The 14,819-nt window shown below is 42.5% G+C and overlaps 1 protein-coding gene across 3 annotated transcripts; it reads right to left on the reverse strand.

Annotated features, from left to right (window-relative positions):
* Window positions 1-66: 66 nt before the first annotated feature.
* FBXO7 (F-box protein 7) lies at window positions 67-14,400 on the reverse strand. Of its 3 annotated transcripts, XM_054813141.1 has the most exons (10): window positions 14,126-14,390; window positions 12,330-12,633; window positions 10,147-10,374; window positions 8,191-8,332; window positions 6,922-7,005; window positions 5,714-5,806; window positions 4,618-4,794; window positions 3,875-3,912; window positions 3,076-3,498; window positions 67-1,251 (listed from the first exon to the last, which is right to left on the reverse strand). In XM_054813141.1, the coding sequence occupies exons 1-9, from the start codon at window positions 14,245-14,247 to the stop codon at window positions 3,094-3,096; spliced, it is 1,593 nt and encodes a 530-aa protein (XP_054669116.1). In that variant the 5' UTR covers window positions 14,248-14,390; the 3' UTR covers window positions 67-1,251; window positions 3,076-3,093. The 3 variants fall into 3 exon arrangements, with proteins under 3 accessions (XP_054669116.1, XP_054669117.1, XP_054669119.1); XM_054813142.1 differs by having other exon boundaries at window positions 67-3,498; window positions 14,126-14,400; XM_054813144.1 differs by lacking the exons at window positions 67-1,251; window positions 3,875-3,912 and having other exon boundaries at window positions 3,241-3,498; window positions 14,126-14,391.
* Window positions 14,401-14,819: the final 419 nt, after the last annotated feature.

The raw sequence follows: 14,819 nt of genomic DNA on the forward strand, positions 1-14,819 counted from the left end.
TCATTTGCCCACAGCTATATATAATGGCTGGGGTTAGGGGCAGTAAGAAGGCAACAGAAGAGTTGGTCAACAGAAGTTACATTTAAGTCACAGGGCAGACATGCCCTGCAGCATGCCTTGGGATCTTTCTCACACAGCTGTGAAAACCGAGCACCCGTCAGAGCTTCCCTTTCATCCTGCATACTTTAACTTTCTTCACAAGGAAGCCAGGAAACATGAATAGATTTGCACGTTTGGATCCAGCCCAAGGAGGAGCTGGGATGCAGCTATGACACCCACTCACATCCACCACCTGGAAAACTGGTTTACATTTTGCTGTTTAGATATAGACCAAGAAACATCTTGACTTTCTTGTAAAGGTGTGGTATTTCAAGAGGAATGTCACTTATGTTCCCATGCAACTCAAAGTCTTGTATAAAGCTAAGGTTCAGAAGAAAAGCAGTCCTGCTTGTAACTGCAGTGGTATTTTCTTCTCTTTCACTAATCACAGGCAGGTACAGAAGACCTTACACCCTGCATATGACCCAGTTACTTCATCTGGTTGATTTAATTTTCACAAATAAGATAAAACAGTAAGTAGAAAAGCCAAGGACAACAGTTCCTCATTTCCAAGTGACTGTTAGTAGCAACCCTCACAGTGCTGGGTACAGATAAGAAATGCCCATCTTCAGGCATTTCATCCTCTGTGATGTCTCTTCTATGAGTTCGCAAACGACGATACACATACCTGACTTAGGAGCTGATGAGTAAACAAAACAAACAGCTAGTTTTCAAGTATTTCCTCTGGTTTATCTTGTAATTTTACACTGTTTGTCCCAAGACATGCACTTTATATTTCATATCCTGTTTTATGAATAAAGGGAACTCCTCTTTAGGAACTTGACAGTTGAAGGTAAGTCAGGTTCCTTTATCTTTGGCTCAAAATACCTTTACTACGTTGTGAAGGAACAGTGAAGAAAGGGAAGGAATCTCTTCAGGTCACTTAGTGATGTATATGTAAAAAGGCTGAGTTCATTTCTTCAAAACCAAACATTCCAATGACAAAATCCAGGACAAACAACCTGTGGAACCAGCCTGGCAGGAGCATGAGGAGGTTGTCTTCATGTCAGAGAGGGCCCAACTCCAGAGCAGCATGGGGCACATCAGCAGAGCAAGCAACAGGGCTGTCATCAAGGCACGGGTAACGCAAGTATCATTGGCACCACAAAATTAACATCTCACACACATAGAAATCATTGTTCCCAGAAATAGCTTTAAAAAAAAAAAAAAGTGGAAAGTTACAAATTATTTTATCAGTTAAAGCTGCATAACCTTATCTGAGTATTATGCATGCATTTCTGAAGCACTCATCACAAGGGCAAAATGGTGCAAGACCAACACAGTGTAGATTTCCCTTCTCCTTTTCATAGCCAGTGGATTCGAAAGAATCACTGCAAGCTTTAAGAGGCCAGACTATACACTTCAGTGAGAATTCTGTTGGAACGAGGCAATTCAACCACTGGAGGCGAATGTTAAAAATTAAGGCTACTCTTGGTATTGAAGGGAAGCCAACGTTCCCAGACTCTACGAAGACACGCTCTTAGGTGTTTAATTATGGCAGGATTTGCACTGGTATGCCATTGCTGTGAAGTAGAAAAGGGAAGAAAGAAGCCATACAACTTCTGACAGCAAAATAAAGTATTATATTTTACTTCCACTGGAGTTAATGGCAAAGCTTCGTGACCCTACTTGAAGTCAGCTGATTTTATACAAAACAAGAAGATGAATCACTGAAATATCACCTGAAAAAGCACATAAGTATTACTGATTAACTAGCTTGTATTTAACAGGAAATGTCATTCCATTTCCACAGTTGGAATTTCAGAAAGATTTTAGAAAATAGTATCAGCTGTCACAACAGTCATCAGTACCATGTACATTTATAGAAACACTAAGATCAATCCATCTTAAAAAAATACGTAAGAAACAAAATGTTCTAGCAAAGTGTAGTCATTCCAGTCTTCCTTTAATTGAGCTCCAGCATCAGCCTGCAGATCTCATCAGGAGACTTTAACAGTGGTCTTGTGAGTTGCTCATTAGTTAGTAAGACAAGACTTGAAAGGTGCTCATAACATGCTACAACACATTTCCTCTTGGCAAGATATATTTTGATACTGAAGTAATGGAATTAAATGGAGCTTACTGCAGTAAAGGGAGAACTCATTCTGCTTCTCCTACTGTGATCCCATTTCCACTGCAATCAGGTTAACCTATTTAATTCCTTAAGTAAGTTAGGCAAGAGGAAATGTTTATTTTTGCACCAGCTTTAGTTCACACACAGTAAACGCAGCCATGTACTACAGCTCCTTATTTCTAAAGTCAAGGAGAAAGACAAAAGTTTTGCTGCTGGTTCTTTGTAAAATTGCTCTGCTTCTGTTCAGACTTGCACTGTAGCATGACTTTACTCAGTTGTTTGTAAAACAAAATTGTGTTCTAATATTTCCATTGTAAAGAAAATCCCTTCCCTGTATTCTTTGTGTATTAAGTAACAATACAAAAATGCTTTTTACCTAATAAAACATTAAAGGGAAAAGGAAATGTCATCTTTGAAAATTTCCATGAACGCACGTCTACCATAACAGCGGTAGTACCCTGTTCTATGTGGAACACGGTAGATTTTTTTGTTAATAAAGATTAGTAGCCAGGTAGATTTTAAACAACATCATTTTTCCTGGCAATTCAATAAAATCTTCAAATAAGACAGACAAGTATATGGTTTGTATTTAAAGTGCTCTTTATCTGATGCAGCAAATATTTGGCCTGTATCCTTCTGGTCTCTAAGTAGCACTTCACAGATGATTAAGAGCAAAGCGGGGGAAGAAGAACAAACTGTCCTAAGTTGTAGCTCTTCATGAAGTAGACCTTAGTGTCAGGTGGTACAGTACTACCAGAGCATAAACTAAACCCAACCTTTGTGGTTGAAGCATTACCATGCACACACGTTCTTGCCACAATCTGAAGAGAAGGCAGATGTTAGTGCCTGGGATTTGCAATCTCCTGCAGTTAGAAAGCAAGCTCGGGGACTAGAAAACTCACTGAAGGAAAAAGCAGCAATCAAATGAACGCACGGCGAATGTCCATGGGGCGGCCCCGGCTGGGTCTAGGTGGAAACCTGTCATTGGGACCAGCTCGTCCTGGAAGCGTTGGGTTTGCTCCAGGCAAGGAACCAATTGGGTCAAAGTGTGGTCTGAATGGAGGAAACTGGCCTGGTGCTTCTCCTGGGCCAGGAATGAGTGAGTTAATTGGGTCTCCAACATATGGAAGTGCTGGTCTCTCATCATATTCTCCACCAATAATCATTGGGGGATAGATTGGGTTTGATGGGAATGGGTTGGGAGGAAAGGGATTAGGATAGAATGGGTTGGGATGAAAGGGGATTGGATGAGGTGTAGGGGGCAGAAACATCATGTGTCTCCATCGTAGGGCCTCCTTCTTCTGTTTCAACTTTTTCTTGTATAGCTGCAAACAGAAACAAAGGCATTTTAAAGCTCTAAGTGCTTTGTGTTCCACCTTCAGTAACTGCATTCAGTTCTGCAGTACTTCGCAGAAAAGCACTCCTCACCAGCCTCAAAACCCAGAACAGCAACTCCGCTGCCTACCAAAGACCAAACGCAGCACCCCTCAAAGACCTCTAACCCATGATTTGGGCATGTACCGTGTAACTTGTTGATGCTGTTTTCTCTTAATCTGACCAAACTCAACATGTGTACACGGAACACCACACTTCTAAACTAAAGTGTAACTCAGAAGTTACCGCTTCCCAAAGTCTATGTTTTATTCTCAAATTAGCATGTGGAGAATAATCTCAGAGAGATTACATAAAAAAGCCACCTACTTCTTTCCAGTCCGTGTCACGAGGCCTTGCAATAGGATCTACAAAGAGAAGCAAAAAAACCTAAGAGCAGCAATCTATTTTAAGTAGCATTCATGCCACAGATGTCCACAGTTTTGTCAGAACTGCAGAACAATCAAGAGATGCAAAAAACACTTTTCATCAGTACATTTTTAATAAAGATAATGCATCTTAAAAAATATAAAGCTCCAGGGCCATTCAATAGGTAATCTACCTGCAGACCCATTCTACATAAAGCATCATCTCCAAAAGTTACTGTAATAAGTATAGTGGGGATATAAGGATAAGTAGGGAAATCCCACAAATAGTCCCCATCTGACTCCTGACAGCACTTCCCTTGATCACCTTATTTCTTCAATCTCTTGTGAGAAATTAATAGCAGGAATATCTCTTCCCTCCGCTTCCTAATATCTGCAATAGCTAGTACACCGAGGTAGCCAGAAAAACAGACGAAAACAAGGGAAGTCTGCACCACACAATGGGAAGAACTATGTGGTCCATCAGTAATGGCTCCACAGATTGTCATCAGTTTTCCTGGCAGAAAACTGCACATCCACCTGAATTACACCTGACCAACTGCACTGGTTAGCATCACAAATGACTGCATTTACTCAGTGTTTAAAAATTGAAAGTGATTGCCTGAGGAGCCTCTTATCAAAATCTGTCAGACTAATCGCTCTGTTCACATGAGAATGTAATTAGAAAAACATGTGCCTCGACATTACCTCGGAAATCTCGCAGATACATAAACCTCCACAGAAGCTGGTCATTGGAAGCCGTGTAAAGATCACGGCAAACAGCAGAAAGAGAGATGAGTGAACGGACATCCAGAAGTCTGAAAATCCGAAGCTTGAGCTCAAGAGGAAGGACCACTAACCCAAACACGTCTGGCAAGTTCAGAGCTACAAAGTGGAGAAAATAGAAGCATTACTTAAGTGGTGCAGAGTTTAGTCTATCTCTAAAGACCCTAAAAGAAAGAAAGGACATTATAATCTTTCCCTTAAATCATTTCCCTTTGATGCCTGAGTTACACCACTTTTCTCGGAAAGTACTGTGACGTGACTTCTTATAAAACAGATCTCTTGCAACTCCAAGTACACTTACAGAGTGCACAAAATAGGGCAAATGGCACTTTATACTGACCACTATTGACCACTAAGCCTAAAAAACATTCCACACACCTATGTCTATAGGCTACAGAACAAAGGAATAGGTAAAGAAAAAAGACCTGCCCAATTTAAAAAATAAAAACCACATTAAATACAGAGCACATGCCTCACATAAAACCTTCCCACACTGAAGTCTAGAGGGAATTCCATTGAATAGTCTTCAGAATACAAAGCTGAGACCTTTTACGGCAATACCTATACAGAGAAAGCCTGGCTTCCTACTGCTCCACAAACACCAGCTTGGGTTACTTCCTACCATCCTTTCCAAGCCCTGAGAAGATCATTCCTGGGGTAAGACTTCCAAATATGATGCTATATAAATTTTTCTGCTTTGACAAAGAAATGGACTAAAACTACTGTGGTATGATTTTCTCATTGCTAAATGTGGAAAACACCCACTCCAGTCTCTTAAGTGAGACTAGAACAATCAAAAATTAAACCCAGGAAACTATCATTATATTAACATTTTCTGAGATACAAAGATTAATATAATAATTTCTTTAGAATGTATAAATTACTTTGTGCTTACTCTTTATATACCCATCACTGAACAGCTGTTTCTAACACTTTTTCTTCAAGGCTTTAGATAAACCCCCTTCCTTCCATCCTCAAAAATGAAGTATCATCTCTAATTGTAAATGTTTTCTCTCACCTTGTCGGGCAGCAGCCAGAAGAGAGTAAACCAGCTGGTCTTTAAAGAGACGGGATAATTTCTGAAGGTCTTTGTAAACACCTGCAACCTTTTCTATCAAAGAAGAGAGGTAAAAAGCTTAACTTCAGGAGGTTATAATGCAAAAGTTATTTAAGAGTGGAAGAATTATGGTTTTCTTATAAGCAGAACTGTAATCTGCTTGTAATTTTGATGGGAGCAGTTAGAGTGTAACAGTCATGCAAAAAGTAATTCATTGACAAACTACAGACCAGTTCCATGGTCAGGCTAGGCCCTCCTTTGGCCTTACAAAGCACCATTAAGAGAAATACTAGAGTTCTTCAGAAACGAACTGACTCTCATGCTGTCAAGAGTTTCTTTTGTCAGATTTCAAAGCTCACGTCTAACATGCACCTATGTTGTAAATGCCTGCAATATTCTTTTTTTTTTTTTTTTTTTTTTTTACAAGAATGTTTTTCCATTCCATTCTCTGAATAAAGAGGAGCCAGAAGACTCTACAGTTATACCGGACACATTTCGGTGCTCAGTTTCTCTTCTAAAGCCTTTTGACTAGACTTGTACATCAGCAGCTGGAGCTACCCAGTACACAGCGTAGGACACGGCCAGCCTCAACTGCCAACAAAGCAGTTCATATGCTTCAGAGAACAAAAGGCTAGTCAGGTCTGTGCTCACAAGGATCCACATCTATCTGCCCTTCTCTCCTCCCCCATCTTTGTTTTCCCTCGAATTTTGGCATTCTGGAGAGAGCTATGTGGTCAGCACATGTTTTCTGACAAAAAAGAATGTAACAGTTACAGTGCCACAACAAGAGTGTAGGTACCATCAGCCTCTGAAGTCCCGAACTGCCAGGCAGAAAGGGGGTATAATCCAGCATCACTGCCCCAGAGATTCACACATATGCTTAGGATCCCAGGCATATGGGCCAGAAGATGACTCAGGCTTTACAAGGTTCTTTCCTTACACAGTTAATCCAATAAATTCAAATTGTTTCAACAACAAAACGTGTGTAAATGGCTATACTCTGAATTCCTTTTACCACAAAGCTATGACTTGCCTAAATGGTAACCACATTTTTATTCTTTTTTTGCTATTCTTTACCTATTTGGTCCTCTACTGAAGTATATCCTTCCTCAACGTGTGACTTCCTTACTTTTCAGTTTACTACTATGAATATCATAGTTCAGTAGTACCTGGCTCCTGAAAGCAAATGAAGGATGCTGGCAATAGTTGTATTCTCTTCACACCTTTAATCTCTTTGTTGATTTTTAATGTTGCTGCAAATATAAGAAAAAAAAAAATCAAAATTTAAAACACATTGAGAGATGACAAAGATAACTTAATTACTGCCTTATCCCTCAGAAGAGTTTTACTTTCCTCCCTTACCAGATTTCCTCAAGGAAAATACCCAACTACAGCAAGCAGCTAGACAAATAAAAATTTCAGAAAAATGAAATGGAACTGAAAATAGCAGGGAATAAACAAAGATCTTGGTGACAGAAACCAAGCATTGCCTTCAACAGTTCAATCACATGGAAAGAGATCTAACACAGCTAAAAGAAGTAAACTGCAAACCATTATTATAACCCAGTCATTAAAGAAATATTAACAAGAGAAAGACTCAACAAGCTTATTATACGAACACTATTTGCATGGTAGTTATAACACTGGCATAAATCTAACCTTAACCTGAATTGGTTAAAACTTTTGATCCAAGAAAACGTATGTGCTTATACAAATTGGCGTAATCAGTTACAAGTTTTACAAATAAACATAAAAATTTTAATCAAAGATATTTTGACATTAGAATCAAGTCCCAGTTTAATATTGGTTCTGCAAAAATGTGGAATTGCTCAAATGCTAAGTAAAATATGAAAAAGGAAGAAAAAAAACCACCACAAAAAGACAAACAAAAGAATTCCAAAAAACCACCAAGTGATATGGAAGTTGCTTCAAAAAAATAAGACTTCCCTAAATCTTCTGGATTGAATAGCTTAAACTAAACACAATTTTTGAGAACACAGTTAAACTGTTAGTGTGCTACAGGAACAATTATACATTAAAACTAAAGAATACATAGCCTGGAAGTTGTTTATAAGTCTTGCAAAGAACATGAGACAAGACAAAAACATTGTAGCTGGAGCAAATCTACTCTCTTTTAATGTTTGGCAACGTATACCAAAGTTCCTAGGAAATGAGACAAGAAACAGATTTCTACAACATTGCAATGAAAAGGCCAGCTGAATCCCCTAAGGACTGACCTGTTATGGTTAAAGGGAGGGAAACGTTTAACACAGACACAGGAAATGCCAAGAATATCCAGCATCTCTTGCACCTCAGAAACCTGGATAATCAAGGTGCAGTTCTAAACAGAGTGCACAAGAGCAAATTTAAGTTTTCTCTTGCTAAACAACTGTAATATTTAGCAATGCCCATCCAGGATAAAAACTTGGCTAACTTACCATTAATAGCAACAAGATCTCCCAAAGGCACACAAGTCAAACCAGCACAACCTTCTTCACAAAGGGGATGTGTGTACTGTAGCTTATAAACACCATTCCCTCTCCATTTCTCTGGCATAGACACTGCCTTGGCTTCTGTCCCCTAGAAATAAAGAGATAACACTGCCATACTTTAGCAATGTACCAAGACTAAGAGGTGAAAAAAGAGAAATAAAAGTTAGGAACTGCCAGAATGCTGCTTGCAATTCAAATCTTAGTTTAGTCCCAATGCGCATTATGACACAGACTATAATTGCACGATTATATACTATTTTCCCCAGGACTAACAGCAAATCTAAGGAGAAGTTTAGTAATTTTCTGTCCTGTCCCAGTTTCTGACAGCGAAGGTTGTTCGGTGAGCAGACTCGCACCTATTTCTTTAAGACATGTACTTCATTCTGTCATTTATTCCAGCACTCTGACAACTGCTGTATGTACGTTAACTTACTTCATGAAAAACATGTTATTGCACCTTTTCTGTGAAGTTATGAGGTCTGACAGGGCTTGAAGAATCACAGCTTAAAATCCATTAAAAATAAATCTGAGTGGACTAACAGTGTTTCTTTTCAATTCAGTATGAAAATACGGTGTCCTGGTTTTTTGCTATGATAGAGTTAATTTTCACAAGAAGCTGGTAGGCGACACAGCCAGGACACCTGACCCAAACTGGCCAAAGGGATATTCCATACCATATGATGTCATGCTCAGTATATAAGCGCGGAGCTGGCCAGGGAGGAGGGACTGTGGCTCAGGGACAGGCTGAGTATCAGGTTCTGATTGGTGAGCAAATTGCATTGCGTATCACCAGCTTTGTATACTCTTTTATTAGCACTGTTGTTGTTACTTTCCTCTTCCTTTGCTGTCCCATGAAACTGTCCTTATCCCAACCCATGAGTTTTATTTTTTTTTCTTCAAATTCTCCTCTCCATCCCACTGGACAGGCAGGGGAGGAAGGAGTGAGTGGGCAGCTGTGTGGTGTTGCCACGTGGGTGTGCTTAGTTGCCAGCTGGGGTTCAACCAGACAGATGGAATCCCAGAGGGGGACACAACATAATCCTAAGTACAAGTAGACCCTCTCTTTCCCCTTAAATCTGCACAGCAATCATCTTCCCTACTTCCAAGCCTACTGACTGACATAAACAAACTTTCTTCCCAGTTGCCAATGTATTCTTCAGATAGTATTTCAGGCTACAGAAATGCAATTAACTTAAATTTATTAAACTGCTATTGGTCAACCAGACACCTAAACTGATCCCTCACTGCAGTAAAAAACATGATAATTTAAACACCTTCCCTGAGACCAAATCTTTTTTTTTTTTCATGTCTAGCCATGTATGAGTAAACATACAATGCAAATCTGAAAATCTAAAGGAAAAAGGCGAATTCATACATTGTACAGAGGTACTGCCATAGGTGCTCGACTACAAGTTAAGATACCTCTGTAGGTTAGTGGAGCCAAAGCCTAAATTAACTCAGCTGAAATGAATACGGAATTGGAAACAACATTTTGTCAGACCTAGGCCTTGTTAACCACCATTTGAACAGGATACCACTGAGGTGATACTGACGCTTAAGGTAGCTCTTCGAGGAAGTGCTACAGTCTAAGCACAACTACACAAGCTCAACAGTACAAAGCAGAAACAGGAGGTTACCAGCTGGGTCCTAGTGAGGCTGAGGACTGAAAGAAATATGGGGACAGGCCACTTCTCTCACACCTAAAATCTGCTCTATTCTCTAGCCTTAAGGCTTCCTGGTCAGGCAAATTAAAGAAGCTGATACTTCAGCAGCCCCTGCTGCTGACAGACACGTACAAAGCCAGAAGTGGATCCTGAGATGCATCTTATATCACACATTCCCATGATATTACACAGCTTTATCATACTGACCAAGAAATCTCCTGATTGGTTGTGCACCTACCTGAGGTACATAGCCTGTCTCCATCATGAGAAGGTGTACTAGAACAATCAAGGCATCAGTGGCACTGGTACACTCAGCAGAAAGGTAGAGCATCTCTAAGGAATGTGGTATTTCACCATCAGCAGCTTCACTGCACAGCATGGGTTCAGAGGGATAGGAACCTGTTCCTTCTTCCAGGTCAACATGTTCTGGGACTAATTCAGAAGGAAATTCTAGGCTGGATCCTGCCTTCAAGGGAAAGTAAAATACACCTTCATTCAGAAAATTACACTTTGTGTGTATATATATATATAAAAAAAAAAAATATTACTTGTCTGCTTATTCCAGCCCTCACAGGCACCAAGTCTACTCAACTGATTTCTCATGCAAGTTTTACACATTCATTACATTTCCATTTTCTAGCATCCCAGCTGGAGACTGGGATTATACACATAGCCTCCATATTTTTTTATATTTATAATGCAAGTCCTTCATAAAAGGGTCATCTGATCATATATACTACTTGAAATCAAAGTGATAATATACTAAACTTTCTTCAGAATTTTTGCAACATACAAAGGTATAATTTACTCACTGTAGTACCACCGTTTATTTAAATATAGCCAACATGCATGGCAAGTAACCAAAAAATGGTAACTTGGTCTGCTTAGAAACACAATAGGCCTAAATAGGTGGAAAAAAAACCCTCATCAATGGAATATATCTGCTGACACTTGAGAGGCACTGTGGTTTTTTTGTGGCTTCCTTTCTTCTACCAAAATCACACCATATTATTATGTTAACTGATAAAACAACCCACAGACACATTAAAAAAAAAAGTAGCTAATGAAAACTATAAGCAGATTCACCTAAGGGAAAGGTCAGGAAGGGGGGGGGGGAAGAGTCTAAAGGAGCTGTAGCTACTTCTCCCCCACATCCATGCCCAATGGCACAAGACACCTGTATGTTTGTACGAGTTCCACCCATGGAACTTCCCTTCTCTCATTAACAGCAACGGACACGGCCCCAGTTAAACATAGATTTTCAGCCTTCTAGAGCTCTTCTACAACGACACTTAGTTGCTTAGAAATCTTCTTGTCATCTCCCACCACAATTTTGGAGGAAGATGTGAGAATCTTTCAGCTTGCTTTCATATATTAAATAAACATGAAACATATACTTCTGCACACCTTACTATGGTCTGACTGACACACATAAGGAGCTTGCATGCCCACAGCACCATGTAAGGACTATTGCTGACAAGAATCAATGGGACAACAGTCCGACTACATTTTCTTTCATTACTTACAATTATTTGTATCCTAAATCTTAATCTTCATACATAAAACAGTATTTTAAAAGACCCCATACAAAGGCTGTATTAAGAGACATTTTGTATTTGAAATTCATTCCAAAATAAAAAAACTACTTGCTTTGAAAGAATGTTGGAAGACAATTTCCTCCCACCTTCTCAAGATTTGGCCTAAACCAGACAGGACCATATAACAAGACAGGCCATGGCACTAGGCTGTACCTGCAGAGCCTGCTCTAGGGAGGATCCATTCACTACAGGACCCAGCAGGTGGCAGGAACTGTTATCTGCTTAACTATTGTATGTACTGTCAGAGAAATAAACCACTGAGTAATATGAAAAAATATGCCTATTAGCTGCACAAAACATATGGGGTCATTCAGATGTAGACCTACGAAGCATGAGGCAGGAGCTATCTCAGCAACACAGCCTTCACACACAAGACAGACAGGTCTCACTCTGTGGCAGGCCGCCTGAACCACAGGGAAGTGTTACAACCCAGTAGAAAGGAATTGTGAGCTCATCTTGTGAGCGGCGTTTCCGACAGGCAGTGCCTGTTGCATTTGTTTGGTACCTAGAATCAGTTTCCTCGAGAAGGCAGCACTGAGGCAGGTAAGAAACACACTCCTAACATACTTATGGAAAGTGCATGTTTCAGCAAAAACATTCAATCCTGTAAAAATGTCAGAGCTGAAACACCTCAGGGTCGCTGAACTAGCTTCTGTGTCACAGCTAATTATACAATGGAGACAATTTGCCATCCAAATAACTGGCTATATATCAAACAAGTATTAGGAGCCAAATATTCTGTAGAGATATAATATAGCAACTGACATAACAAGATACCTTCATTTTTACCTTGTGTTGTACAGGGCAATTCTCATGTACTTACCCTCTCATCACTCTTTTGAACTTCCAGCTGAGCTTTCTGGTTGTCAGATTGCTCATTCTGCCCTTCTTCTTTCAGTCTGTGGGCCTGACTTTTGTTGGGGATCAAGGTGGACGGCTCATGACCATTCTCAAGTGGGGGAGGAGTAGAAGGCGGAGGAGGAGGAGGTAGGCTGGGTTGTCCATCTGCTTCTTCTAGTAATAAGCATATCAAATCACCAGAAACAATCCCATATGAAGCTAAGGTCTTCTGATCTTCTGTGAGAGCATCTTTTCTGTTCAATGTTATTGAAAACTTGGTATCAGAACTGCAAAATAGAGAAAAAAAAAAAAGAGGAAACACAGTTGGCTGCACCTGGGTAACTGCACACAGAGATATAGTTAGAAATGCATACTGCATACTACAATAGTACTATGCCCTGGGGTTTAATCCATTATCAATTAGCTATATTTTAAAGGAAGAGTGAGGAAAAAATATGGTATGAAATTATTTCCCCCACTTTTATCTCCAAGTACATTTTAAGTAGCTGCAGCTGCCTGGTAGGTGTAACTTCATTTACAGTAATTGCTCATAAAACAGTTATGAAGGAAACCAGACAAGTGCCCTCCAAATTAGAAGACATCAGACTTAGCAAAACAAGTTTTAAATAAGCTATTGGCTGAGATTATTTAAAAACAAGATAGTCTTGCAGCACACTCGTTGCAAATGAGGGTAATAAGTAAAGATGCTTAAAAAACCCACCAAATAGAAATGTAACTGGTTAGCACGGAAGCAGCTATGCAGTATCAGCTACAAAACACACCCACTGTGGCAAGACAAGCTGCAACTTCAGATGTGTCCTGCCCACGCTGCTATGCAGCACAGTGCAGTGCTATCAAACATGTGTTTCACCAGTGAAAAACTAGTACATCACACCTAATTAAAGGTTTGTGAATACAAACCCTTTAGCCACCATTAGAAAACGAGCCCCTTCTTGTAGGAATTTCTTAAACTGATTTTGCAGACTTTACTCTCCTATAAAGACTGCCATGAGTTCTTTATAGGTAAAACATTTATGAAATTTAAACCCAGAGCTTCTCTAAGAAGCCTGCAAAACTATAAAACTGACACTCTACAACAATTTTTGTGACGTAAAGGCCACACGGAACTTTAAGTCGGCTCTGACTGAGCTGCAATCCGTATTTCACAGCAAAGCGTTTCCCGAACTTTTACTTTCCTCTTCTGCAGCCAAGGGCCGGGAAGCAAACCGCGGCCGAAGCGGAAGGGACCCGCGGCCCTACCCCCGGTGCTGCGGCAGATCCGCGGGACGGCGCTCACCAGCGGGCGTTACCAAGCCCTGCACCAGCCCTGGCACCGTGCCCTCCCGAGCCGGGCAAAACCTCCAAGCCGCCGATCTTTTAACACACACCCCCTTCCCACCCGGTGGTGTGGTGCCCGGCCCCCGGGCGGAGCCTCGGCGTCCCCCCCGCACACGGGCCTACCAACCGCCTGGCCTTCACACCGCGGGCCTTCCCCCGGAGCCGGCAGCGTCCCGGCCGCTCTGCCCCCTCCTCTCGGCGCCCCTCACGCTCGGCCAGAGGAGGAACCGCACGCCTCACGGCCGCAGAGGACCACCAGCACCCGCCACCCGCCCCGCAGGGGGCGCCAGAGCCGCCGCGGGCGGCTGGGGAGATAGGCCGGGCCGCCCCACCCCTCTCCCCGCACCGTGTGGTACGGCCCCGCCGGCCCAAGCCCCGCGTGCGCGCGGCCGCCACCCCAACACCCCCCGCACACGCACGATGGTTCGCTCCGCACGCTACCTGTACCCCCAGGCGGGCAGCAGGGCCCGGCGCAGCTGCGCGCGCAGCTCCCCCAGCGTTGGCTCCGCCCCTTGCACCTCCAGCGGAGCCGTTCGCTTCTGCACCCGCACGCGAAGCTTCATGGCGGCGGTGGCGGCGGGTCTCCGTGCCCGCTTCGCGCCCCGAGCGGGCCCCGCCGGGTGGCGGCGATGGTGATGGTGGCGGCCGGGAGCGGGCGCAAGGGCTGCCGGGGCGTGTCGTTGTTTTGGTTGGCGCGGCACCGCCTAAGCCCGCCCGGCACCGCCCCCGCTCGGCACCGCCCCCGGGGCCTGAGGCGTTTCCACAGCGCGCCGCCGGCCGCGCGCCTGATCGGTGCCTCGGCGTGCCACGCCATGGCCTGCGCGGTCGCGATCGATGATTGGGCATTCGGACTGAACCTCCGCGTGCGCGGAAAGAGTCACACCACCGCCGTCCGCGTGCCGGGAGTTGTCGGTTGGGAGGAGGCCCCGGCGCCCGTTGCTCGTCTTCGCCTCCGTTATTCGTGGTGCTGTGCTGCTGTTCCGCAGTGGCTCGTCCCCTAAAATGGTTTATTCTCGCCGTGCCTAGAAGGAGATGAGATACTGGCGGGAGTGATTTCAGCACACTCGCTGCCAGCTGCCGTGTGGAGTAGTTTGGTTGGGCGGCTTTTCTCTCCTCTCCTCTTCAGTGTATTACC

Source organism: Grus americana, chromosome 1, assembly GCF_028858705.1.
Source record: "Grus americana isolate bGruAme1 chromosome 1, bGruAme1.mat, whole genome shotgun sequence".
Taxonomy (NCBI): Eukaryota; Metazoa; Chordata; class Aves; order Gruiformes; family Gruidae; genus Grus; species Grus americana.